Genomic DNA, 26,905 nt, shown 5'->3' with positions numbered 1-26,905 from the left:
AATGATACAACATACAAAAACTTAGAAGATATAGCTAAATTAGCACTTACCATTTTTATTTTATGTATTATTAGTGCATTATATTTATAAATAATATTGGAATTCACTTTGACATAATCATACATGCATGAAATATAATTTGTTCCACTTCAGTCACCAGTACTTGCCCTTTCCCTCCAGACCTCCCTCCCCCTGTTATCCTTCCTCTGGCCTTCTACGTATGTATATATATTTTTTTAAATTAGTGCTTTATGTATATACATTAGGTGGTATTTACTAAGGTACATTCATATATGTACATAGCATAATTTGTTCAATTTCATTCTGCAATTTCTCCCTTTCCCCCTTTCCTCCTCCCTCCTCTTCCTGTGTGTCTTTGATCTCTCTACAATTTTCATGGGATTCCTCTAACCTCCTGGTTACTCCTTGGTCTAGCTTCTGCTTATGAGAGAAAGCATTTAACCTTTGACTTTCTGAGTTTGGCTTATTTTGCTTAGCATGATGTTCTCCAGTCCCATCCATTTGCCAGCAAATGCCATCATTCTATTCTCCTTTATGGCTGAGTACAACTCCATTGTATATATACCACATTTTCTTGATCCGTTCATCTGCTGACAGGCACCTGGACTAGTTCTATATCTTGGCTATTGTGAATGGCACTAAAAACAGCACTAATTTTATAAATAAATTTATATCTGCAAATGACTCCACTAAAAAAAAGAAGAGCTCAAATAAATTATTTATCCTAGAGAGAACTAAGCCTAAACAACAGAAAGAAGGACATAAGGGTCAAAGTGGAAATGAACAGAGGACAAAATTGATAAAATCTATGAAACCCAAAGTTGATCTTTGAAATATGTTATCACATTTAACATTACTGGGTTTGTGATTACTGAATCATGCCCAGACAGACCCAGGGCTGAAGACTAGGCTGGAGGATAAGGGGACTGATGGAGGGAGTGGGGTGGGGATACATTTCAGGTAGGGCTATAGACCTGGAAAACTTCCTTTCAGTGTACAAAGCCTTCTACCACACCTCTTGTGGGGCTCTGTGCAGCACAATTTAGGACCCATTACCCCCACAAGGCAGCGCTTCCCCCTAACTCCTGGAACATTCTTGATGTAGAATTTACTTTCTCTAGACTGTCCCTCCAGTCATTGGTCCACTCCACTCCCTGAACTACCTTCAATAAAGACTATCTCCTTTCCCACCACAAGCCCCTGCCTCCCCAAAGCGAGTCGACCTCCTCCAGACAGCCCCTAGAGTAACAGATTAGGGCTTTCCTGTCCTGGCTGCCCCTATCCTCCCGCTATTCACTGACAGTGGTGGTCGGCTTCCCTGCATGCCTGTGGGTGCCAGGTACAGCGAAACGCTCATTCCACAATACGAAGAAGTCACGGCTGACAGAAATCTCTATGACATAAATTCTACCCTCAGTATCAGCTCAGGGAGCCTTCCTAACTCATCAGGTGGGTTCCTCTTTCCCCTGGGGACTTGCAGAGCGCCTCTGATCTAAGTCACCACTGCATGAGTAACAGCCTCTGTCGGGACGCCCCCGACTCACACTGGGAACTTGATAAGGGGAGGGACTATGGCTCGTTCTCTAGGGATCCTGGGAGCCCAACTCCATTGATTTAAGGGACCGTGGCACGAAGGGAAGCAGAGGCAGGGAAGGAAGGGTGAAGCGTGGAAACGATAAGAAACTGAATGAATGAGCTGGTGGCACCTAATAGTCTCCCTTCCGTAGCTGTTAGAACATGCGTCTACCTTGCGGAGGCGAGTAGTAGGAATGGATGACCCCTCTCCAGTTAGAAACTAGCAATCAGACACCACCAGCACCACAGGACCGCACAGTGGGGTAATAAGTGGGGGAACGCGGGGGCTATTGTTAGAGGCGGGGCTGGGACCAGGGGGCGGGACCCGGCGACTGCTGCTCTCTGCGAACGGAAGCCACAGACGTGGCACCGCCAGGTACAGACGGGCACCGACAGCCGTGCGGAAGTTACCCGGGTCCCCTGAGCCCACTGCCAGCGGTGCTCACAGTCTGCAACCATGCCCTCCTACACGGTCACCGTGGCCACTGGTAGCCAATGGTTCGCCGGTACCGACGACTACATATACCTCAGCCTCGTGGGCTCCACGGGCTGCAGCGAGAAGCACCTGCTGGACAAGGCTTTCTACAACGACTTCGAGCGGGGCGCGGTGAGGACGCGCGCGGCAGGGCAGGGGAGCGCCGGGCTGCCTCTGTGCCCCAGAGACCTGGACGCAGGAGGAGGGGCGGGCCTGAGGGCCAGTCCGGGCAAACAGGGCAGGGCAGGGAGGGCTGGCCTGGATTGGGATGTAGTAGACTGGAGGTGGGACTAGGAGCTTCCAAGGACCGTCAGGGCAGTTGGGATATGACTGGGGGCGCGTTCAGGATTCAGCAGTGGCGGCACCCAGGTCTAGGCTTGGGGGCACCTGAGTCCCTCTCAGTGTGAGCTGGACTGTGGTGAGGGAATGTCCTGAATTTCCTGGCCATAGGGATCTGGTAGGGGACCTTGAGTTACCTGTGTGCCCTCTGCAGGGTGCCATTGCTTCTTCCCTGGGAAAAGGAACAATGTTTCCTCTTCATTTACGAAATGGAGCTCTGAGCCCCTTCTTTGGGCAAGTGTTGTAGGTCGTACTTCTTTTGCCCTTGCTTCTTTTTTTTTTTTTTTTTTTTTTTTTTTTTTTTTTTTTTTTAATTTTTTATTGTGGGTTGTTCAAAACATTACAAATTTCTTGACATATCATATTCCACACTTTGATTCTAGTGGGTTATGAACTCCCACCTTCACCCCATACACAGATTGCAGATTCACATCAGTTACACATCCATTGATTTACAAATTGCCATACTAGTGTCTGTTGTGCTCCGCTGCCTTTCCCATCATCCACCCTCCCCCCTCCCCACCTCTCCCCTCCCCTCCCCTCCTCTCTCTCTACCCCCTCCACTGTATAACCCTGAGGGTCTCCTTCCATTACCGTGCAATTTACCTTCTCTCTCCCTTTCCCTCCCACCTCTCATCCCTGTTAAATGTTAATCTTCTTCTCCTGTTCTTCGTCCCTACTCTGTTCTTAGTTACTTTCCTTATATCAAAGAAGACATTTGGCATTTGTTTTTTAGGGATTGGCTAGCTTCACTTAGCATAATCTGCTCTAATGCCATCCATTTCCCTGTAAATTCTATGATTTTGTCATTTTTTAATGCAGAGTAATACTCCATTGTGTATAAATGCCACATTTTTTTTATCCATTCGTCTATTGAAGGGCATCTAGGTTGGTTCCACAGTCTTGCTATTGTGAACTGTGCTGCTATGAACATCGATGTAGCAGTGTCCCTGTAGCATGCTCTTTTTAGGTCTTTAGGGAATAGACCAAGAAGGGGAATAGCTGGGTCAAATGGTGGCTCCATTCCCAGCTTTCCAAGAACTCTCCATACTGCTTTCCAAATTGGCTGCACCAATCTGCAGTCCCACCAGCAATGTACAAGTGTACCCTTTTCCCCACATCCTCGCCAGCACTTGTTGTTGTTTGACTTCCTAATTTGCCCTTGCTTCTTAGAGGTGCTAGCAAAGGGGATGAGAGAGGTCCTTTTCTTTAAGTCCTTTGGCTTGCTGTGAAGCACTGACACCATCTCAGACAGACATGAGCTGTGGGAAGAAGGTGCAAATCAGGGAGTTCAGAGGCCCTAGTCCAACCTTGGCTTGACCACTAGTTTGATCCTCTGACCTCCCTGTGGACCTCACTTAGGCCAACTGTAAAATAGGTTGGCTTCTGTCTGGTCTATGAGTCATGATCCCACCTGGTGGCTGAGAGTGGCTTTCACAAGTGTCTTTTACATCAAGACAGCTTCAGAGTTTACAGGTAAGGATAAAGCAAACCCAGGTGAGGGGAGACCTTTGAGAGACATAGGGGTACTTGCCACTTCTGGCAAAAGTATACCAGAGAACCCTTTAGATACGTAGAAGAGGAAAAGGGCTTCCCTTCATTTCTTCCTCTTTGGTAGAGGTTCCCTGGAACCTGGGAATTTGAGGAGCAAAAGCAGCCCACATTTATTGAACCTCTAGTCTATGATGCCAGACACTGTGAGAAGCCATGCACAGGTGACCTCATTTAGCAGCAAACTCCTGATGCTGACTGGGTTGTGGATTTCATTCCATGGCTTTCTCTGGTGAGCATGGGTAAGTCACAGTTTTCAGTGCTTCATCTAGCGCCTGGTGCATAGGAAGTGCTCCGCAAATAACTGATAATAGTTCCAGACATACTGCAAATGCATAGGAAAACCACATTTCCTTCCACTATCCCACAACCAAAAAGACTGAGACTTTATCAAGTTGCTTTCTCACCATATAGTTTATTAGGTCAACCCACATGAAACTTGTCAGAACTATTTACAACAGACACAACTTGTAATTTTCATGTTTCAATTGAATGCTTTTTGGATAAATGTCACACTGTTCTGGCTTGCAGAACATAAGTAAGAAAATAAGTCTACTCTTTTTCTGGACTCCAAAACCTAAGTGGGCTGAATTCCTATCCTGCAGCCTCAGAAACATGCTGTAACCTGACTTGGCACTTAGCTAAGTTTAGCACACTTTTAACCTGGCTTGAGCTCCCTTCACAGAAATTTAGATGTTGAGAGTGAGAAATTCTGTTGCTTGGTTCCCAGTCAAGGAACTGGCCCTGAGGATCATGATGCAGTGGAGTTAATGTGTCATCCATTTGGGTTGTTGGCATCTTTTGCCATCTCTGAAGCACCTTCATTTGTCTCCATTATATCATGGATCCGCCCACCCCAGTACTTGGGGCAGGAAAACAGAGAACAGATTACTTCCCCTTTATAAGTGAAATACAGTGGACCCCATTCTCTACATGCTGCAAGATTCTAGAAGCACAAGGCCTTCAGAGCATAGGCTCTGCAGCATAGTTTATACAACCCATGTGTGTTTCCTCCCAGGAGAGGACACAGTGTCGGAGCCATCATGTAGTCCTTGGACAAAAGGTGAGAGTGCAGTTCTGTTCATTATTTCCCTCTGTTTTGACTTTCTATCCTGAGAAGTCATTCAAATGGCATTGTGATTGAGCACCTCAGTGAAAATTCCAGAGGCAAATTTCAGGAGATATTTGCATGCCACATTTCCATTGGATTGAGAGCAGCTGTCAAGAGGGGCAGCTGCACTATCAGGAACCAGCTGGGTGAGAAAGGTCCTTTGAAAAAAATCAGATTTTGAGAAAGTTCCTGTTGATGCAAAATTACTTCATACTTTATCTTGCACAGCCCAGAACTGCTTCCTCATTCTCTAGGCAGTATATCTTTAAAGACAGCTGTCCCTTTTGTGTAAAGGTAGAAAAGAAATCTTAGCAGAAATACTTACTAAAAAGATAAGGCTATTCCATTTTACTTGGAAAAATGTTGCAGTGGTTACCATTAATAATAATAATAATAATAATAATAATAATAATAATAATAATAATAATATTTCAACACAACCAATTCAATAATTTCCAATTTGACAATTTCCAGATTGTAGCAGGTCAACAATCCCCTCCCCTAAGGCACATTCAGTCCAGTAATAGGATTGATTATTTTTTCAATAAACTGAGTTACAAATTTCTGATTATTGTCATCAGATGGTGATTCATCTCAAGACCAGGAATGGAGTCTTTCTCAGGTAGAATTCTCCTATAAGCATCATATCTTCATTTATTCCCCGATGTCTGCTGGACAAAGCTGGGGTGACACCAAATGACCTTGTTCCTAGGGGCTAGCCAGCCTCTTGGCAAAAGTGAAAAATTGATTGTGTCTTTAACTCTGTAAACTTAAAGTAATTTAACTCAAATGGGATGACCTTAACATTCTGAAGATTACTAGAGAAATTTAGTTGGCCCATTTCACTCTACTGTAGTACTTTCAATGACATCAGAGGGTAGGGAGTGTAGCTCTGTGGGAGAGTGCTGGCCTAGCATGCTAAAGGCACTGGGTTTAGTTCCCAGCAAACACACACACACACACACACAGACACACACACTTAGCTAACGGCTATAGGATGAGGTTCAATGTATGATTTTTTAATATATTCAGGAAATTTAAATTATTAATGATATATTCTTAAATAAATTCAGTGAATACTCTTATATTCATTAAGAATAAATTCTAGAGTACCTCCTTCTCAAGAAGTCTATATTAGTGAGAAAAATATTTCTTTCATGTAATTCTCTTTCTTCATGTCCCAATACTTCCTGCCTGCCCCCATTTCTTCCCTACATTCTGCCTCTTCTTCTTGGGCTACTTGTTCCCTCAAAGGCCCCATTTCCTCCCTCCATCCTACAACTCTCCCTTCTTTTCTGCTCCAATATCTCCTTTCCTCCTTGTATTCAGCTTCCCCTAGAAGGCCCCTCTCTGCTCCTTCAATTCCCAGCTCTGTGCCCCACATTTTCTCTCCTTCAGCTCTAAGTCTTCTCACCCATTGTCCCTTCCACCCCCTCTCAGTCCTTTGGTCTCCTGATCTCTTTCTCCTGGTCTCCCTTTCTCTTTGTCCTAGTCTCTCTTTTGTCTTCTCCCAGTATCCTTTCCTCTCTGTTCCACAGAGTCTCCCCCCACCAGCCTCTCATCAGTCCCCCTCCAAGATGTGCAGCCCTGGTGAGCCACGTCCTTTCTCCAGCAGAGAGATCCTTTTCCCCATCCCACCTAGAAACAGCTGAGATCTGAAGTAGAGACAAATGAATTAATGAATGAGCTTTCTTAAAATGCTAAAAGATAGCTCAAATGGAAACTGATTAACTAACACTTCACTGAAATACAGTCGTGCACCACATAATGATGTTTTGGTCAACAACGGCTGCATATTTTATAGTGGTCCCATAGATTATACAATGGAGCTGAAAATTTGCGATTGCCTGGCATTTTTCTATGTTTAGATGTTTAGATGCACGAATACTTACCATTGTGTTACAGGACCTCCGTTATTGAATACAATTATGTGCCGTATAGGTTTCTAATCTAGGAGCAATAGGCTATGACATATAGCCTAGGCATGTAGTAAGCTATACTATATAGGTTTATGTACATACACACTATAAGTGCTGCACAATGACAAAATTGCCTCATAATGATTTCTCAGAACATATCCCTGTCATTAAGCAAAGTATGATTGTATTCAAAAGCCTTAAAATCATATACCAAATACAGAGTTGAAAACAACTACTAATATCAGCCAATTGGACTTCCTGACCTGAGGCTAGTGAATTATATAGGTTTCTCGTGTCTCTTTAGCATCTCAACCACTGTACCATCTACCTCCCTCTGCAGAAACTCTGTGTCTCAGTCTTCCTCCCTCTGCATGCAAATTCCCCACCTTAGGGATATTTCTCTCCCAGTTTCCTGTATCTGAAATGCCCTTCCCACTCCTCCTCTCCACTTAACTCACCTCTGAATCTGACCAGCTCCAAATAGCTGCTAAACACTTTCTTAGGAAAGTCTCTGTGTCCTCCCACCTTTGGTCTTCCTTTATACTGTGGAATGGATGAACCAGGGCTCAATGGTGAGTCTTTGATTTCCAAGTCAGGCCTTCTTTAAAGACATGTCTGTGAGGACCAGTGGGAAGAACTCATTCTAGGCTACCACTCATTGTAGGTGTGCATGCTAATCATGGAGCCACAGGGGCTCACTAGCAGTGTAGTGGCCTCACCTCTCTGACATCTGTGTCCGTCTATAAAATAAAATGATACTCACTTAGCTATTCACATGTACAGCATTCATTGAGTACCCATTGTGTGCTACTTGGTGCTTATAGTGTCCACCATGCAGAATTCTGTGTGTTACAGCACATGGACAACAAATAGAGCATTATCATAGCATTTCTGGCCCTCAGAGAGGAGGGAGGAAGTTCAGCACATCTGGTGGTTCTACATAACTTCCTAAGGCCTTATTTTGCTATGTGACCTTGGTATTTTTCTAGAGGGACGATTTTCTCTGTTGTCTGTGACACTTCTAGTAACTGCCCCCTGGGATACTAGAGCTACAGCCATCTGGCTTTGACCCCTAAGATTTCCAGAGTTGGTCTTGGCTGAATCTCTGAGACCCTGTTCATCTCCTGGTATGTCCAAGACCAGGCCAAAAAAGCCTCTGGGCTGGCCAGAGACAAGTCACAGTGTGGGCCTGACCTGCTTTTCCTATGGATGACCCAGTCAGATGGCAGATTGAATCCTTGTAAGACCTTTCAATGATATCATCCCAGGTGCAACTACTTCAGGGTTCTCTGCTAGATAACTGCAGGCATGGATGGGGCAGGATTCCAGAAGAGTCCCATTGTACAGTGACTGTACCAAAGTGTGTTGAAGGGTCATCCTGCCATTCCCACCCTCAGAGAAGCTGCTCAGTTTCTTCTGTGGGTTACCACTCCCAGCAAAAAGAAATTGTCTCTCTATTTTATTCCAAGGTCCTGGACATTTTCTTCCCATGATTGTGTCCCCCTTAGGTCCTCTTGATACCTGTTACTTTAGAACGGTTGTCCTCTACACATTGGGGTATCCACCACCCCCTCCTGCCCCTGAGAGCCACAGGAAAGCCACTTCCCCTGCAGCAGTTGCCCTGGGACAGGGTCCAGACCTCTTGGCAGCTGCTGTTTAGTCCTGACCACACTCTGACTTCCCTCTGCTCTGCTTGCAGAGCAAAATGCCTCTGGTTCTCCTGTGTCCTCACAGCCACTTCTCGACCCTCACAGGATTCTCTCCAGGTTTTGAGGCAGGAGTTTAAGCACATGGGGGGTTCCTCCAATACGTACTCCTGGCTGCTCTGCTGGGCCCATGTGGACCTAGATAGACCACAGTTCAGGGCCTGTTCTATGTTGTTATTACTCACAGGTATTGTTATAACCTCCTGGAGTCAGGGAGCGAAGCCAGGTGGTTCTGATGCACACAGCCAGAGGCCTGTGCCCTTGTAGAAAGGTAATGCAGGCATCTTATCATTTAGAATTCTCAATGGTCCTGCTAACAAGGTATAATCTCCACATGAAAATGAAGAGGCAGTCTCAGAAAGTGTAGCAGTTTTCCCAGGCCACGTGGCCAGTCACTTTGGAACTGGAATGTGAACTCAGAGCTCCAGACACCAGAGCTCACTTGGTTCTCTAGACATGTGCTCCTCATTGCCCTTCCTATTAGTAGGACCAGGACTCCATCTTGGCCCATAGGAGGGTTGAGGCCTCTGCAGATCCTTGGGGTGTGTGGGTTCTGGAATGGGTGGATAGATGATCTGCAGGCAGCCAGTTCTGGGCCATCCCATCCCATGTTCTTCTAGATGCCCCCAAGGCCCTGGAAATTGGACCTCTCATTCCATTAGAGGCTACCCTTACCTGCTGATGCATGTGAAGAAGTTTCCTGCTCTCCCACCACTAGAAACCCCCTTCAAGAGATGCATCCTTTCTCGTCTTATTCCAGTTCATTCATCCTCACCCCTCTTTTGGGTTTTTGTCCCTAACTTGACATTATCATGGTGCCTTCTGACTTCTCCCAGCAGGTCACCACCCTGCAGTAGGACAGAGCCCCTGCCTGAGATTCTGCAGGCTCTTAGGTCAATGCTGTATCTATATAGCCTTGCCAGAACCCCCTGGTTTCACATAGAACAAACTGTGGGGTGAAGTGGTCTTTCTTAGAGTTGACCAGGCAAGACCTGTACCCTCTCCTCAGAAAGGCATTCTGGTGGGACAGAGGATCACATACAAGTGGAATACCTTAGGCTTGTGATCCCCAAACAGGAGCCTGCATAGGACTTGTCATCCCAGCACATGGGCCTGGCTCACTAAACTGTTCCTAACTGAGGACCCTGGCCTAGACCACAGGGCCTGAGGAGGAAGCTTCTGCTTTCTGACCACAGCGTCTGGCCTTGTCCCACATGCAAAACTGTTCATTGTGTTCAGAGCCAAGAGGTTTGCTTCAAACACCCAACTTCCCTTCCTCTTAGAAAGTTCTTTAGAGGCTATCCTGGCAGCTTGGAGAGAGGGGAATGGAGATAGGAATGAATAAAATCACATGTAAGGTGAACATTCCTAGTCCTTTTGATTGCTTCACTATCACTCCAAGAACTCTAGTTTCTACTGCCAAGGGAAAAATTCAAAGAAATCTGGCTTAGAAATTATCTCTGAGAGCATTGAGTCTGGGCCTTCTCAAATCTGCTGGTCACTGGAACATAGACGCAATGTTTGAATTTGCATCTTTCTTCCTCATCTACTGATTGTTGCAGACACAAGCTTTGCAGAAGCTGTGGTCACTGCTGCTGCGCCCATCCATGCCCAGGATAAAGGAGTTAGGCATGCTGAGGTCACCCAGCATCTAGGTCCTAGGGACCTGGGTGGCAGTGTTACTCACAGCCTAGAGAGTGACACATTCTAGTGGCAAGGAGGTCCCCATCTAGCACCAGTGCCACAGATGCTTGGAGAATGCTGTCTGATTGTTCTTGGCATCACTATATGGCTATTCAAGAGGATTCAAAATGAATCTTTATGATCTCATTTGTCTCTGAGCTTTTCCATTTTATCCATTTATTGACCTTATTGAAAACTAATAAAGATGAAGTGACTGTGGCAGGAAAGCCTGGAATGGAATTCCAGCTCCATTAATGGCTGAATTTGGTCATATTGGGCCTCAGAATCCTCCTCTGAGAAAAAACGTCATGATATCTCCCTGCCTCCCAAAAGTATTATGTCTGTGTCACAGGCATTGTTATCAAGCCTTTTGAGCATTGCAGAGTGACCCTGAGTGAGGGCCAGCTTTTCTTCTCTGGCCCACAGGAGCAGCTAAAGAGGACCCTTATGGAGTTTGGCCTGGTAGGTGCCAGCCTTTGCCTTGGCATATACCCTTACTCCAATATGAGCCATGTGTAGACCAAAGAGGTTCCTGGGCCACTGGAGTTCATTTGTATGAAGGCAGAGCACGGGACTTGACTATCTCTGCCACTCCAGGTACAGCACAGAGATTTGTCTAAGGAAGCATTTGGTATATGTCTTGACTAAATGAATTAAAGGGTTCATTTAAGGAGATCATTAAGAATCTTGGCTAAAGATATATAATCAACTAAGGAGTCTCTCAACAGAAGAATGAATAAAGAAAATGTGGCATTTCATATATATGGATATGATGAATATATATATATATATATATATATATATATATATATATATATAATAAATAGAGAATGAAATTTTGTCTTTTGTAGCAATATTAATGAGTCTAAAGGACATCATGGTAAGTGAAATAGGCCAAGTGCAAAAAAGCAAACTCTGTATTCTGTTTCTCTCCATGTCACACTCATATGGGGGAGCTAAAAATGTTGATAAATAGAAGTAAACAGAAAAATAGCGGTCACTACGATGTTGGGAATAGTAATGGGGATAGAAAGAAGTTGGATACTGGATATCAAAATGCAGATAGGTGTTCTAGTTTTCTACAACACAGCAGTGTGATCATAGTTAAAATAATAATAATAATAATAATAATAATAATAATAATAATAATTTATTTCATATTTTAAAATGCTAGAAGAGGGAATTTTTAATGTTTCTAAGAAACAGAAATAAATATTTGAGGTAATGAAAATGCTCATTACCCTAGTTTGATCATTAAATTTGTATACATGTATCAAAATATCTTTCATACTCCATAATTATGTACAATTATTATGTCAATTTCAACTTTTTAAAAATAAAAATCTTGGCTAAATAAACTAAGAGGGAGCAAAACTTACCTCTTCCAATTTTTGTCTGGGTCTGAGAGTTAAAGTGACCTGAGAAAAATTGAAAGGAGAAAAGTATACAAATTTATTTAATTCAAGTTTTCCATGACACTGTAGCCCTCAAAAAGAAATGAAGACCCTACAAAAGCAAAGTCAATAATTTATATATTGAATTATACAAAGAATAGTAAGTTGTTGAATATAATAAGGGGTTTGGTCAAGGGTAGTTAAGTTAAAAAAGTAACTAGAAAGTTAGTGATGCCAGAGAAGGCAGCTTTAAACTTTGTGATAGTAGAAATGTAATCAAGTCAAGTGTGCCCAATGCAAAGCTTTAATTGGGACTTCAACTGAATGAAAAAAGCACTGATTGAGAGACCAGGCTGCTTCCCAGACAAAAATGGGGTGCCAGCTTTTATTTGCTGGGATGAGGTGGATCTAGTAATTTTTTACTGGAGAAGGGTACAGTTATAAAAGATGTTTCTTCTTGCCTAGGACTCAGATCACTGAACAGTTATGGTCAACTTGTCCCAGCAACTGCTGAGTTCCTCTTGCAGCTGGTGCCATCATCATGTGGACACAAACGGATCTTGTGGCTGGATCTGGGCCTTATGATAGGGCTGAAGGACTCTAGGTGTTTGGGTAGCTATTGCTGCTAAGAGAACACACAGACCAGTTCTAACGGGTAATCATCATTGCATGCAGGGCTGAACAGAATCTGATCCAAAAGTTAAGGTGGTAAAAGGCACAAATAAAATATGAAGACAGAAATGCCAAACCTTTCCATCCCATTTCACTCACCTATCAGACATCTGCAGGACCAAGGAAAGGGTCTTTGTTTTCAGTAAAAGCAGGCTTCAGGTTGCTGAAAAGTAACCTAGGCAACCATTATCATCAACCACACATTAGAGGTGCTACCTACAGCAAAGCTAGTGGGAAACTACTAATATATTGCCTAGCTGTGTGACCTTCAGAATGAGTGATTTCTAAGTTCACTATGAACTAGTGAAGCTGGAGAGTTTATTTAGGTTTCGTCTTGGTAACAATTTCATCTTGTGCAAACATGCTGTTTCTGTGGTTTTATCAGGGTCTTGTAAGAGGTCTGTTGAAAACAGCACAAAGGTAGAGAAGCCTGCAAAGGGTAGTAGTTTATTGCATGGTTCCAGCCTTTTGTCACAGTCCCTGTCTCAATAAGGGTTAGGTTAATAAGGTCTATTTGTACAGATTTTATTCTGTTTCAATATCCTATTCTTGATTAAGAGAATTCTACTTTCCTTTTAATATAGGAGGAATGTCTATCACCCGAAACTTTCTTTTTTAAATTTTTTTTAGCATTATTGTTAGTTATTTTTAGTTATGCATGACAGTAGAATCTATTTGATATATTTTTCCAAACATGGGATATATCTTATTCTAATTAGGATCCCAGTCTTGTGGATGTACATGATGTTGAGATTCACTGTGGTGTATTCATGCATGGACATAGGAAAGTTATGTCAGATTCATTCCACTGTCTTTCCTATTCCTATCTCTCCTCCCTTTCCTTTATTACCTTTTGTCTAATCCACTGAATTTCTAGTCACTGCCCTTGCCCCCTGTTGTGGGTTAGCATCCACATCTCAGAGAGAACATTTGACCTTTGCTTTTGGGATTGGCTTATTTCACTTAGCATGATAGTCTCCAGATAAATCCATTCACCAGCAAATGTCTCAAAGTCATTCTTCTTTAGTGGATGAATAATATTGCATTATATATGTATATACCACAATTTCTTTATCCATTCATCCCTTGATGGGCATCGAGGTTGATTTCAGAGCTTAAATATTGTGAATTGTGCTGCTAAAAACATTGATGTTGCTGTATCACTGTAGTGTGCTGGTTTTAATTCCTTTGGACATATACCAAGGAGTGGGAAAACTGGGTTAAATGGTGGTTCCATTGCTAGATTTGAGGAATCTCAAAACTCTGATTTCCAGAGTGGTTGCACTAATTTGAAGTCCCAGAAACAGTATGAGCCTATCCTCTTCCCCACATCCTTGCCAACATTTATTGTTATTTATGTTCCTGATAATTGCCATTCTGGTTAGAGTGAAGTAGAATCTCAGTATAATTTAAACTTGCATTTCTCTAATTGCTAGAAATGTTAACCATTTTTTCCATATATTTGTTGAACATTCTTTCTTTTTTTTTAATAAGTGTCTGTTTAGTTCCTTCATCCATTCATTGATTGGGTTATTTGTTTGTTAGTTCGTTTTGTGTTAAGCTTTTTGAACTCTTTGTGTATCCTGGAAATTAACATCTTATTTGAGGTGTGAATAGCAAAATTTTTTTCACCACTTTCTAGGCTCTCTCTTCACACTCTTGATTGTTTCCTTTGCTGTGAAGAAGCTTTTAAGTTTGATTTTATTCCTTTTATTGATTTTTAAATTTTAATTATTTTTTATTTATATATGAATGAATTACAATTCTTATTACACATATAGAGCACAATTTTTCATATCTCTGGTTGTATACAAAGTATATTCACACCAATTCATGTCCTCATACATGTACTTTGGGTAATAATGTCTATCACATTCTATCATCATTTCTAACCCCGTGCCCCCTCTCTTCCCTTCCCACCCCTCTGCCCTATCTAGAGTTCATCTATTCCTCCCATGCTCCTCCTCCCTACCTCACTATGAATCAGCCTCCATATATCAGAGACAACATTGGCATTTGGTTTTTTGGGATGGGCTAACTTTATTATCTAACTCCATCCATTTACCTGCAAATGCCATGATTTTATTCTATTTTACTGCTGAGTAATATTCCATTGTGAATATATGCCACATTTTTTTTTTATTCATTCATCCACTGAAGGGCATCTAGGTTGGCTCCACAGTTTAGCTACTGTGAATTGTGCTGCTATAAACATTGATGTGGCTGTGTCCCTGTAGTATGCTGTTTTTTAAGTCCTTTGAGTATAGATTGAGGAGAAGGATAGCTGGGTCAAATGGTGGTTCCATTCCCAATTTTCCAAGAAATCTCCATACTGCTTTCCATATTGGCTGCACCAATTTTCAGTCCCACCAGCAATATATGAGTGTACCTTTTCCCCACATTCTCGCCAACACTTACTGTTGTTAGTTCTCATAATAGCTGCCATTCAGACTGGAATGAGATGAAATCTTAGAGTAGTTTTGATTTGCATGTCTCTAATTGCTAGCGATGATTAACATTTTTTCATATATTTGTTGACTGATTGTATATCATCTTCTGAGAGGTGTCTGTTCAGGTCCTTGGCTGATTTATTGATTGATTAAATTTTTTGGTGCTTCCTTTTATTTATTTTTTTATTTCATTTATTTTGCTTTACAAAGAACTAACACCATCCTCCTCAAATTATTCCATGAAATAGCAAAAGAGGAAACAATTTCAAACTAATTCTTTGAAGCTAGAATTACCCTGATACCAAAACCAGGAAGACACATTAAGGAAAGAAAACTTCATATCAATATCCTTGATGAACATACATGTAAAAATTCTTAATAAATTTCTGGCAAATTGCATAAAAAACATATTAAAAAGATAGGCACCATGATCAAGTGGGGTTAATTCCAGGGATGCAGGCTGGTTTAACATACAGAAATCAATAAATGTAATTCATCACATCAATAGACTTAAAGAAGAGAATCACATGATTATCTCAAGAGATGTATAAAAAACATTTGGAAAAATTTAGTATACATTCATGCTCAAATAGTAGGGATAGTAGGAACATACCTCAATATTATAAAAAGCTATATATGCTAAACCCAAGGCCAACATCATTTTAAATGGGGAAAAATTGAAAACATTCCCTCTAAACACTGCAACAAGACAAGGATGCACTCTTTTACCACTTCTATTCAACACAGTCCTCGAAACTCTAGCTAGAGCCATTAAACAAAAGAAAAAAATTAAAGGGTTACAAATAGAAAAAGAACTCAAACTATCCCTATTTGCCTATGACATGATTCTATATTAAGAAGACCCCAAAAATTCTACTGAAAAGTATCTAGAACTCATAAATGAATTCAGCAAAGTAGCAGGATATAAAATTAACATCCATAAATTAGTTGCGTGATTCATCAGTCATGAATCTGCTGAAAGAGAAATTAGGAAAACTATCCCATTTACAATAGCCTCAAAAAGAAAAAAAAAACACCTTGAGAACTTGAGAATCAATCTAACAAGAGGTGAAAGACCTCTACAATGGAAACTACAGAACACTAAAGAAAAAAATTGAAGACCTTAGAAATGGAAAGATCTCCCATTTCTTGGATGGGCAGAATTAGTATTGTTAAAATGGCCATAATAGCAAAAGCACTGAACAGATTTAGTGCAATACCTAAATTCCAATGACATTCTTCATAGACATAGAAAAAGCAGTCATGAAATTCATTTGGAAAAATAAGAGGAACAGAGTGACTAAAGCAATTTAAAAAGTGAAAAGTGAAGCAGGTAGCATCATAATACCAGACCTTAAATTATACTACAGAGCTATAGTAACAAAAGCAGCATGATATGGAATAAAAAAAAAAAACCCATTAAAGATTAATGGAATAGAATAGAAGGCACAGAGACAAACCCACATAAATACAGTTATCTCATACTAGACAAAGGTGCCAAAAACATAAATTGGAGAAACAATAGCCTCAACAAATGGTTCTGGGAAACTGGAAATCCATATGTAATAGAATGAAATTTAACCCCTATCTCTCACTGCATAAAATTCAACTCAAAGTGGATCAAAGACCCTGCATCTAGCAGAAGAAAAGTTAGACCTAATCCTCCAACATGTGAACTTAGGAACAAACTTCCTCTACAAGACTTCTAAAGTGCAAAAAGTAAAATCACCTCAGACTTTTATCTTTTGCTTTTAGGAAACAAAGGGGGTCAGAGTCATCTTCCTATATGTGCCATTTTTTAAGCACCTTTAACCCAAAATATTTAATATGCCAAAACAAAATGTTTGCGGTGACATATACTTAACTTCTTCAGATCTCAGGCTCAAATGGGCTAATTCTTTCTTTTGCTTAGGTTGATTCTTATGATGTGACTGTGGATGAAGAATTGGGGGATATCCAACTTATCAGAATTGAGAAGCGCAAGTACTGGATTCATGATGACTGGTACTTAAAGTACATCACACTGAAGACACCCCACGGGGATTACATTGAGTTCCCCTGCTACCGCTGGATCACTGGTGATGGTGAGATCATTCTGAGAGATGGACGAGGTGAGCAGCACTGGCTCCTGCCACCCCTGGGCTTTCTGAGAATTGAAAGGTCTTCTTCTCAAAAAACTGTATTCTTGGAGAGATCATCTGCTGTACTGGGTGGAGCTCCTGCTCTGTGCCCTGATATACCTGCAGCAGATATTATCTTCTTCAGGTACTAATAAGCTTCAGGGTGAATTGAGTGGCCCCAGGACACCTGGCCAACTGTGACTTCCCTCTGCATTATAGCCCTCTGGGGGATGGGTAACTAGGGCCCCTAGTAACAAGTATCTTTGGGACTTACCTCTGGGCAGGTCTCCAAGTGTCAAGGTTGGTGAGATCACAGTAGAACTTGGGGTTCAGTACTCTAAGCAGGCCTAGGGAGGGAAGGGCTGAGCACCCAGAATACCAACTGTGAGAGGCTATGGGCAAGCCTGGGGTTCAACGTCATCAGATCTTATACCCACAGTCTTACTTTTTACTCAGAGAGAACCTAAAATCTGCACTCATCTGCAGCAAGACCTCTAGGTGTACATACCCCAATCTAGGGCTAAGATCATATTTTTTTTTAGGGATATACAGGTGGCCTGGTACAAAGGATCAAAAAGAGAAGCAGATGTCAGAGGTCATCTAAGGTCACTCTCTCCCTAGATGACTGTCCCGTGAAAACCAGCCTCTTAGCGTGTATGAGTTAAATCCATGTATAGGCAAGCTTCTACCTTACTTCCTGTCATAGTTCTTTGGTTTGTTAAATCATCACAATCTAAAAGTTGAAATGATAAATCTGCAAATGCCAGATAGGCACTGTAAGAAAGGGAAGAGGACAGTTGCTTCTACCTGTGACCACATGTAACAATTCTCATTGACATTCCCTATCAGTGGTTCATTTTTTCTTTATGCAAGTTTGGTTTGGAAGGTGAGACAGGGAAGATTATTACCCACCTTGTTGATATGTAAATGGAGGCAAAAAAAGAAATGTTCTCTACTTGATGCATTTTTATTATCAGACCATATCCTGTTGCTTCTCATGTGGAATTTGATGTACCAAGAAAATGTCTTGGAGGTTTGGGAATGGGAGGATTTTTGTCCTCTATGTCCCAAAATTATTATTATTATTATTATTATTATTATTATTTTTTTTGTGGCCTGAATGTGGAAAGTTGTAGACAGGGTGCTTCTTTTTGATTGTGAAGTCTTTCTTCCCTCAGATCCTGTACCTATTCCCAAGAAGAAACAGAGGTAACTGTCAGATTAAGGAGGGTTTAAGAAAGGGACTTTAGAAAAGTGTGGGACAGTGTGCAGAGGGGCCACATCTGTGTGTGTGTGTGTGTATGGCCATCAGCATAACAATCCTAAGAAGGTGGGGGAGGGAAAGAATCACAGAATAATGCAGAAGAGGAGTATCCAGGAGACAGCTCCCATGGAGAAGCTGTGGCCCACAGCAGAAAGGCAGACACCCTGGGAGATACCACAGAGGAAAGCAGGGAGGACACAGCCATTCCCTATTCCCTCCAAGTCCTCCACTCTGCTCACGGTCTCAGTGGCTGAGCCCAATGGGAAGCCCATTGATACAATCTATTTCCTTCATCTTCAAGGACAGGACAGGGTGGAGGGTGGGTCTCAAGTGGCAAAGAAAAGCTGTCTCTGGAGTTCTACTTTATTTCTAGGTAACAAGCCATATTAGCAGCTTTAAACAGCCAGTAAATTTTGCTCATAATCTTGTGGGTCTGGCATTTGGGAAAAGCTTCATGAGACAATTCTCCTGTGGCCTCTGTGGCATCAGCTGACAGTGCGGGAGCTGGAAGATTCACTTCTCAGAAGGTTCTTTTCTTATATTGTCTAGCACTTCAGGGCTCCATGGCCTCTGTCTCAGCATGGCAAATTTATTCTTTGAGTCTTCTCATAGTAGCTGTACTTCTTACATGCTAGCTTCCAAGGGCAAGTATTACAAGGGACAGGAAGTAAAAGCTGTCAATCTCTTCTGTCCCAGACCTTGAAGTGGCATGGTGTTCTGGGTAGTCACAAAGCCCACCTAGACTCAAAGGGAAGAGTTGTCAACACCCAATGGAAGGAATGTCAAAGAATTGGTGGGTTTTATTAATATACCATGTGGCACAACAGCCAAACCTTTGAACAACCTGGGAAGAATGGGGCACAGCCCACAAGTACTTCTGTCACTTGCCACATGATAGCCTCTTAAATCTAACATTTCACCTCTGCAACAAAAAAAGTCAGAGTACTGTCTCGGTTATCTCAAGCACCCAGACATCAGTGTGAAGAGGCAGCTTCCTTCAGACACTCATATCAGTGCTTGGGTACTTCCCCTGAACCCTGCTACAGTCATCCAGGGTGCATCATACTGCCATACCCCCAGAAGTCCCAGCAGTCATGGAGTTTCCAAGACTCTCAGGGCCTGGAGAAACAGCCATTCTCTTTGTGACACTTACCACGTTGCAGCTGCAAATGTTCTGATTTATTCATATCATGAAGTTGAAGAAGTGCAACTCTTCAGAGCTGAGGCAACCAAGAGATAGGCTGGTTCTTTGAAGTAGGTTAGCAAAGAGGAACCCCAGCAGTGCTTCCTGCAGCCCGTGAGAGCAGTCATTGTTACAATTCATGCCATCTCCCCTTCAGTGGTCTTGAGCTTCCCATGCTGGCTGCCTCTACCTTCCCGGGGAGAATTCTGGGGTGTCCCCATAATCTTCCTCTCTGAACCCTGGTTTCAGGCTTCAGAATGGAGTGTCCTCAGCCTGAAATGAGATGAAATGAGCCAGAGAGTTCTTGGAGTGATCTCAGAACTGTTGGATACAAGTTTGCAATATGGTAAGGATAGAGACTGAGAGTAGGCATTTTGGATTTTTTTTTGGAGGGGGGGGTACTGGGGATTGAACCCAGTGGCATGTAATCACTGAGCCACATCCCCAGTCCTTTTTATTTTGCATTTTGAGGCAGGGTGTTGCTAAATTTCTCAGGGCCTTGCTAAGTTGCTGAGGCTGGTTTTGAACTTGTCCTCTTGAACTGCTGGGATTACAGGCAGGTGCCACTGCACCCAGTTATGTTTTGGAAACTTTTATAGCAACTTGACAGAGTAGTTTTATGACTGTCACATCTAATAATAGAAAACAGGACTTGAATTTTGAATGTCTTTGGTTTATTTTTTTTTTAATTTTACTGCTACACAAAAATAAAAAGTTGTACATATTGATGGGATATCATGTAATGTTTGATATATATGTATCATGAATATGTCCTTTAAATATTATGTCATCAGGTAAACATTGTTTAAACATGTAAACGTTGTGTAATGGTTAAGTCAGGTTGAACATATTTACCTCCTCAAATATTTATCACTTTTTGTGTGTGTGTGTGTGTGGTGAAGACTTCCAAATCCCTTCATTTAATTTTTTGAAATATACAATATAGTCAACATACTGTGCAATAGCACTCCAGAGCTTCTTTCTTCTATTTAACTGTACCTTGACGCCCATTGTTCAATCTTTCCCTATTCTTCCTTCACCTTTGGTTTGTTTTTTAATTTTATTTTTCTAGTAATTAGTTTTTTTAATATATATATATTTAATTGTAGGTGAACACAATACCTTTATTTATTTTTATATGGTGCTGAGGATGGAACCCAGTGCCTCACACATGGTAGGCAAGCACTCTACCACCAAGCCACAACCCCAGCCCCTAGTTTTTAGTGAATATTACAAAAATATCAGTGTTTGGTCGAATGGAAATTGATAAAACTGGATCCTTCACCACAGAGTGTGTTGTATTTTAGTGTGCTAATTATATTATACATGATCATATCCTTTTCAAGAAATCTGGGCTCCTCATTCTTAGGGTTCTAATGACTCTGTTCACCATCTTTACCTTAGATAATGGTATCAAACACAATCATGATATGATCTAATGTGCTCTAAAGGACCTGGGAAGTGAATTGCCTTTAGCCAACTGCCAAACTCCTGAAATGAGATGACAGCAGGACCGGCCAAGAGATGAGCCACCTTTGATGCCTAGGCTTAGAGGCAGGAAGGAAAACCTCAGACCCACTTTGGTTATTAGCATGGTGAAAAAAAAACATAATTCCCATTTATTGGGCATTTATCAGGTGCCAACACTGTAGAGTGCTTTACTGTATTCTCTCACTAAATCCCCACCAGCATCCTGAGAAGTGAGCATTTTTATGTCCATTTTACATGTGAGGAAACCAAGACAACTTGCTCTGGGTCACACAGCTTTAAGTATAAAGAACTAAGTCCAAGTCTGGGAGAGTTTCCTTTAATGCCCACAGCCTAAGACCCAACAGTGTTTTAGGAGAAAGCTTCCTTCTCAGTCTCCTGTGTTTAGGCAACACAGGGAATGAGACAGGGTCCTCATCTGTATGTTGGGTTTTAAGTTGTACATTTCTTAATGAAGCAAATAAATGGATTTAAGAACTGTGGGTCCTGCTGTTCTCTAGGGCAATAATAAATCTCTATATAAGCTGCCATTTTGGTTCAGCATAAGAATTTCAGGGATATTCTGTGTTTTTAAAATATCCACCAAAGACCAGAAAATGTCTTCCCTGATGTGAGCAAGCAGCTCTGTACCAGGAGCCCCAGGATTCCTGCAGAGGCAATGAGGGGCCCAGTGGAAGGTGAGAGTCCCCTGGTAGAAATACATAGCAAGCCAGAAATGGGACACACTGCACCTGCCACAGAGAGGCAGAGAATCATTGACCCAGCCCTATAGAGACCAATGAGAACCAAGTCTGACTCATGCATTAGGTTGATTCTATGATCATCCAAAGTTTTGCTGAGTGTTTGGGCAGGAGGATGAAGAAATGGAATTGCCTTTTGTAAAGGGAATGACTTAGAGCACGAGATTTGAGTCTTGCGTTGCAAATTCATTAATGAAGTGCGTGATCTTGGGTAGAAAGCTATTCAACCTCCCAAAGGCTCCATTTCTTAACCATAAAATGAGGGTGTGTTATGAGGCATAAATTAGATGGCACAAGTAAAACACGCAGTGTGGGATGGAGTCTGAAGAAAACATGAACAATGGACATTGTTACCCTTTTTTCTACGACTTCTTTTATACTTATTCTTCTTTCACAGCAAAATTGGCCCGAGATGACCAAATTCACATTCTCAAGCAGCACAGACGTAAAGAATTGGAAACTCGGCAAAAACAGTACCGGTGAGTTATGACGTTAGATCAAGTTGGCCATGCACCATGGTTTCTTCCCTCTCAGGTGCACAGTGTTAGATAAACCCTGATCATAGCTTATGACCTCATCTGCAGGTAAGTCACGAAGGCACCAGCTCTCAGTGGTGGTGAATCACCAAACTTCACATTACCTACCATTTTAGGCAGAAATGGTGAAGAGGAAGAGACTTGTGGAAAAATTGTGAGACCAACCATGTTGTCTGTAGCAGGAAGATGGTAGCAAAAACTCCAGTTTATCTGAAGTTCTCCCACCTGCTGTGATAGGGGTTGCCCTCAGCTTTTGTGTCTTCTAATAATACTTCATACATGTAAGTGATACATGATCTATAATGAAACTGACAAACCTTATTTCCCTGACCAAGAAAAAGAGAGGGCTCAAATTAATAAGATTCAAAATGAGAAGGAAAAAGTCAATAACAATCACAGAGATTAGATTTAATAATAATAAAAAAAGAATACTGCCAGGCATGGTGGTACATGCCTGTAATTTCAGCTACTTGGAAAACTGAGTCAGAAGGTTGACAAGTTCAAGGCCAGCCTCAGAAAATTAGCAAGACCCTGTTTTAAAATAAAAATAAAAAATGATGAAGGCCTGGGGGTGTAGCTCGGTGGTACACCCCTGAATTTAATCCCTAGTACTGCAAGAATAAAGGAGGGGGGAACAGCATGAATATCTGTATGCCAACAAATTAGTCAACTTAGTTGAAATCCTAGATAAATATCAAACTATCAAACTGACTTAGAAAGAACTAGATAATTTGAATAAATAACTCATAAGGAAAGAGATTAATAATTTTATAAATTTCTACAAATAACAACCCAGATTCAGAAGGCTCCACTGGTTGAATTCTGTCGCATATTTAAGAAATTAATACCAATCTTGCATAAACTCATCATGGTTTTTACAATAAGTAAAAACCATTCATAGGTATCATATCAAATCGGACAAAGAAAGCATAAGAAATGATCAATAATATATTAAAATCTCATATGAATATCGGTGTAGATATTTTCAACAAAATACTGCCAAACCAAATTTATCCGTATATAAAAGGAACTATTCAATATGAATAGATAGTCCTTTGCCCAGGTAAAAAGTTTGGTTTAACACCCCAAAATCAATTGTTCTAATAATATATTGTATCAATAAAGAAAAACAAAACAAAAGAACAACAACAACAAAAACCACTCTACAACCCCATTTTATAGATAGACAAAAAGAATTTAAAATTTTTTTTAAAAAAAGTTTTCATGATAAAAATACTAAGTAGTAATTAAAAAAAATTCCCTTAACATGACAAATGACATCTACATAAAACTCATAGTTAACATCAGTGTCTTGGGTAACACTGAATGTTTTCACCTAAGATTCAGGAAGAAGATAATGATGTGCCATTTGCCACTTCTGTTCAATCTTGCACTAGGTGGTGGGTCTATCCAGGTTAGTAACTGAAGAAAAATAAGAAATAAAGATACCTATACTGGAGTACAATAAGTACAATAAGTAAAAACCATTCATAGATGACACAATTGTTCATATAGAAAACCCTAAGAGAATCACCAAAAGAGAAAGAAAGAAAAAGCGGTTAGAAGAAATTAACACTGCAAAGTTAAAAGCTGAAAGATAAATGTAGAAAAATCAATTATTTTTTTCTATATTCTAGCAACCAACAATCTGGAAATAAAAATAAATAAAAGATTTCCATGTCAAAATGAGTAAACTATTTATGAATAAATTTAACAAAAGTAGTCCAAGACTTATACAATGAAACTCTAAAACAATGTTGAAAATACTTGAAAAAGACCTTAATAAGGTGAAATATATCTCGTGTTCATCAAAGGACTTAATTTTAGTTAAAATGTCACTATTACCCCAAATGATATACATATACAGTGCAATTTCTATCAAATGCCAGCTAGAATTCAGATGGAAATGCAAAAGACTCCAGATACCCTAAGCAATTAAAAGCTAAAAGAAAACAAAGTTGTAGGACTTACACTTCCCAATACCAAAATTACTATACAGCCATGGTACTCAAGAAAATGTGATATTGGCCTGGTGTGGTGGCACATGCTTGTAATCCCAGCTACTTGGAAGCTGAGGCAGGAGGCACAAGTTCCAGGTCAACCTGGACAACTTAGCAATAGTCTGTCTCAAAATTTAAAAATAGAAATAAAGAACTTCAGATGTAGTTCAATAGTAGAATGCCCCTGAGTTCAATCCCCAGTCCTGGAAAAAAGAAAGAAGAAAAGAAACAGAAGAACAGAAGAAGAAAAAGGAAAAGAAGAATGTGTTGCAGACATAGGATAGATATATTGATCAATGGAATAGAACTGAAAGTTCAATGAACTAGAATTGAAAGTTCAGAAATAATCCCTTATACATCTTACGGTAAATTGATTTTTTTTTTTTTTTTTTTTTACAAAAGCAGCAAGAAAATTCAATGGAATAGTCTTTTCAACAAATGGTGCTGGGAAAACTGGACAGCCAATATGCAAAAAAAAAAAAAAAAAGAAAAAGAAAAAGAAAGAAAGATGTTGAACCCTTACCTAACACCACATACACATTTACATAAATCAACTCAAAATGCATCAATACTAACTGTAAGAGCTAAAACTATAAAACTCTGTGAAGAAACCATTTGTGAATTTAAATTTGCCAAAGGGTTCTTAGAAATAACATCCAAAGCATAAGCAATAAAAGAAAATTGATAATGTCACATTTATAAATATTTATTTTTCAAAGGACACTTAAGAAAGTAGACAGTGCAGAATGAGAAAGAATATTTATAAATCATATATTTGATAATAGACTTAAACTTGATATAAGACATGTGGCCCAGTTAAAAAGTAGGCAAGGATCTGCATACCTATTTCTCCAAGGAAAATATACAAATGGACTATGAACACATGAAAAGATGCTTGACAAGTTAGTAATCTGGGAAATCAGCACCACATTGAGAAAATACTTCAGACCCACTAGGATGGGGAAAAATCAAAAATTCCGATAACAATGGTTGATGAGGATGCGAAAAATCAGAACCCTCACATGTTGCTTGTGGGAATGTAATATGGTACAGCTGCTTCAGAAAACAATCTGATAGTTCCTCAAACTGTTTTAACAGAGAGTTTCCATATGACCCAGCAATTCCACTGCTAGGCATATACCCAGTGAATCTCACCGTCATATATGTCCATAAGAACGAGGTTCTAATTAGAATAAGATATGTTCCATGCTTGCATAATTACATCAAAATGGATTCTACTGTTGTGTTTAACTAAAAAGAACCAATAAAAAATGAACATCATAAAAATAGGGGTAAAAAATAAATGAAAGCTTATGTCCACATAAAAACTTGTATGTGCATGCTTATTACAGTATTATCCATAATAGCCAAAAGGTATACACAAACCAAATGCCCATTAACTGACATATCTATATCATTTGATCATAAAAAAGAATAAAGTACCAACAGATGATACAACATGGTTTACATTACAGCATAATATAAACCTTGAAAACATTTTGTTAAGTGAAAGAAACCAGCTACAAAAATGTCATCTGTTATATTATTCCTTTTATATGAAATATCCAGAACAAGGAAATCTTTAAAGACAGAAAGCAGACCAGTGATTGTCAGTTAGCTTTCCATCACTGCAACCAAATACCTGAGATAATCAACCTAAGAAAGGTTTGCTTTGGCTCACTGTTTGGAAGTTTCAGCCTACAGTCAGGAGACCCCACTGTTTCTGGTCCTATGGCAAAGCAGCACATCATGGAACAGAGGGGATGGTGGAGCAAAGGTTCTCACCTCAGAGCAGTTGGGAAGAAAAAAGGGTCCTGGGTCCCAATATGCCCTTCAAAGGCACACATCCAATGACCAGACTTTCTTCCACTAGATCCCACTCCTTAAAGTTTCCACTAATTCCAAATAACGCCACAGCTGGGGACCAAGCCTTAACCCATAGATCTTTGGGGAACGCTTACCTAAAATATAGCAGTAACTGGGGAGGAGCAGGAGTGGTGATAAAAGATATAGCTGCTAAAAGATACAGGGTTTTTTTTATGGGTAATGGAAATGTTCTAAAATTGACTATTGTGATGGTTTCACACATCTGTAAATATACTAAAAAGCCTTGAATTGTACACTTGAAATAGGTGAATTTTATGGTATTGGAATAATATTTCAATAATGCTGGAAAAATTAAAAATCAACTCAAAATAGCTCATCAAACTAAATGGAAAAGCTAAAACTATAAAACTCTTAGAAAACATAGGAGTAAGTCTTTTTACTCTTGGGTTCAGCAAAACCTCTTAGATAGGACACCAAGAGCACAGATAGAAAAAAAAAATAGCCCAGTTGGAGCTATTTGAGGGATGAATTTTACAGTAGAAAATTGTATTTCACCAAAAGCACAGATAGAAAAAAATAGCCCAGTTTATCAAAATTTAAAACTTCTATATTTTAAATAAACATCAAGAAAGTGAAAAAGACAACTCACAGAATGGAAAAATATCTGCAAATCATTTATTTAACAAGGGACTTGGATTCAGAATATATCAAGAACTCTAACAACTCAATTTTTAAAAATAGAAATAATTCAATCTGAAAATCAGCAAAGACTCTAAGTAGTCATTTCTCCAGCCAAAATTTGTTAATGGTAAATAAAAACATGAAAAATGTTCAACATTGTTAGTCATCAG

General features: G+C 40.4%; 1 protein-coding gene across 2 annotated transcripts in view; it reads left to right on the top strand.

The window, feature by feature from the left end:
* Positions 1-1,934: 1,934 nt before the first annotated feature.
* Positions 1,935-26,905, top strand: part of Alox5 (arachidonate 5-lipoxygenase) — a 60,132-nt gene continuing 35,161 nt past the window's right edge. For both annotated transcript variants that reach the window (XM_058583648.1, XM_046458441.2), the window contains exons 1-3: positions 1,935-2,203; positions 16,809-17,007; positions 22,089-22,170. In XM_058583648.1, the coding sequence (XP_058439631.1) occupies positions 2,054-2,203; positions 16,809-17,007; positions 22,089-22,170 (431 nt within the window). In that variant the 5' untranslated portion in view covers positions 1,935-2,053. The remainder of the gene's footprint in view (positions 2,204-16,808; positions 17,008-22,088; positions 22,171-26,905) is intronic.

This window comes from Marmota monax, unplaced genomic scaffold, assembly GCF_021218885.2.
Source record: "Marmota monax isolate L192 unplaced genomic scaffold, Marmota_monax_Labrador192_F-V1.1 WCK01_AAM20220418_F8-fsc00161, whole genome shotgun sequence".
NCBI classification, from domain to species: Eukaryota; Metazoa; Chordata; class Mammalia; order Rodentia; family Sciuridae; genus Marmota; species Marmota monax.
Note: the sequence above shows the minus strand (reverse complement) of the source record. Positions and strands in the feature narration are given on the sequence as shown.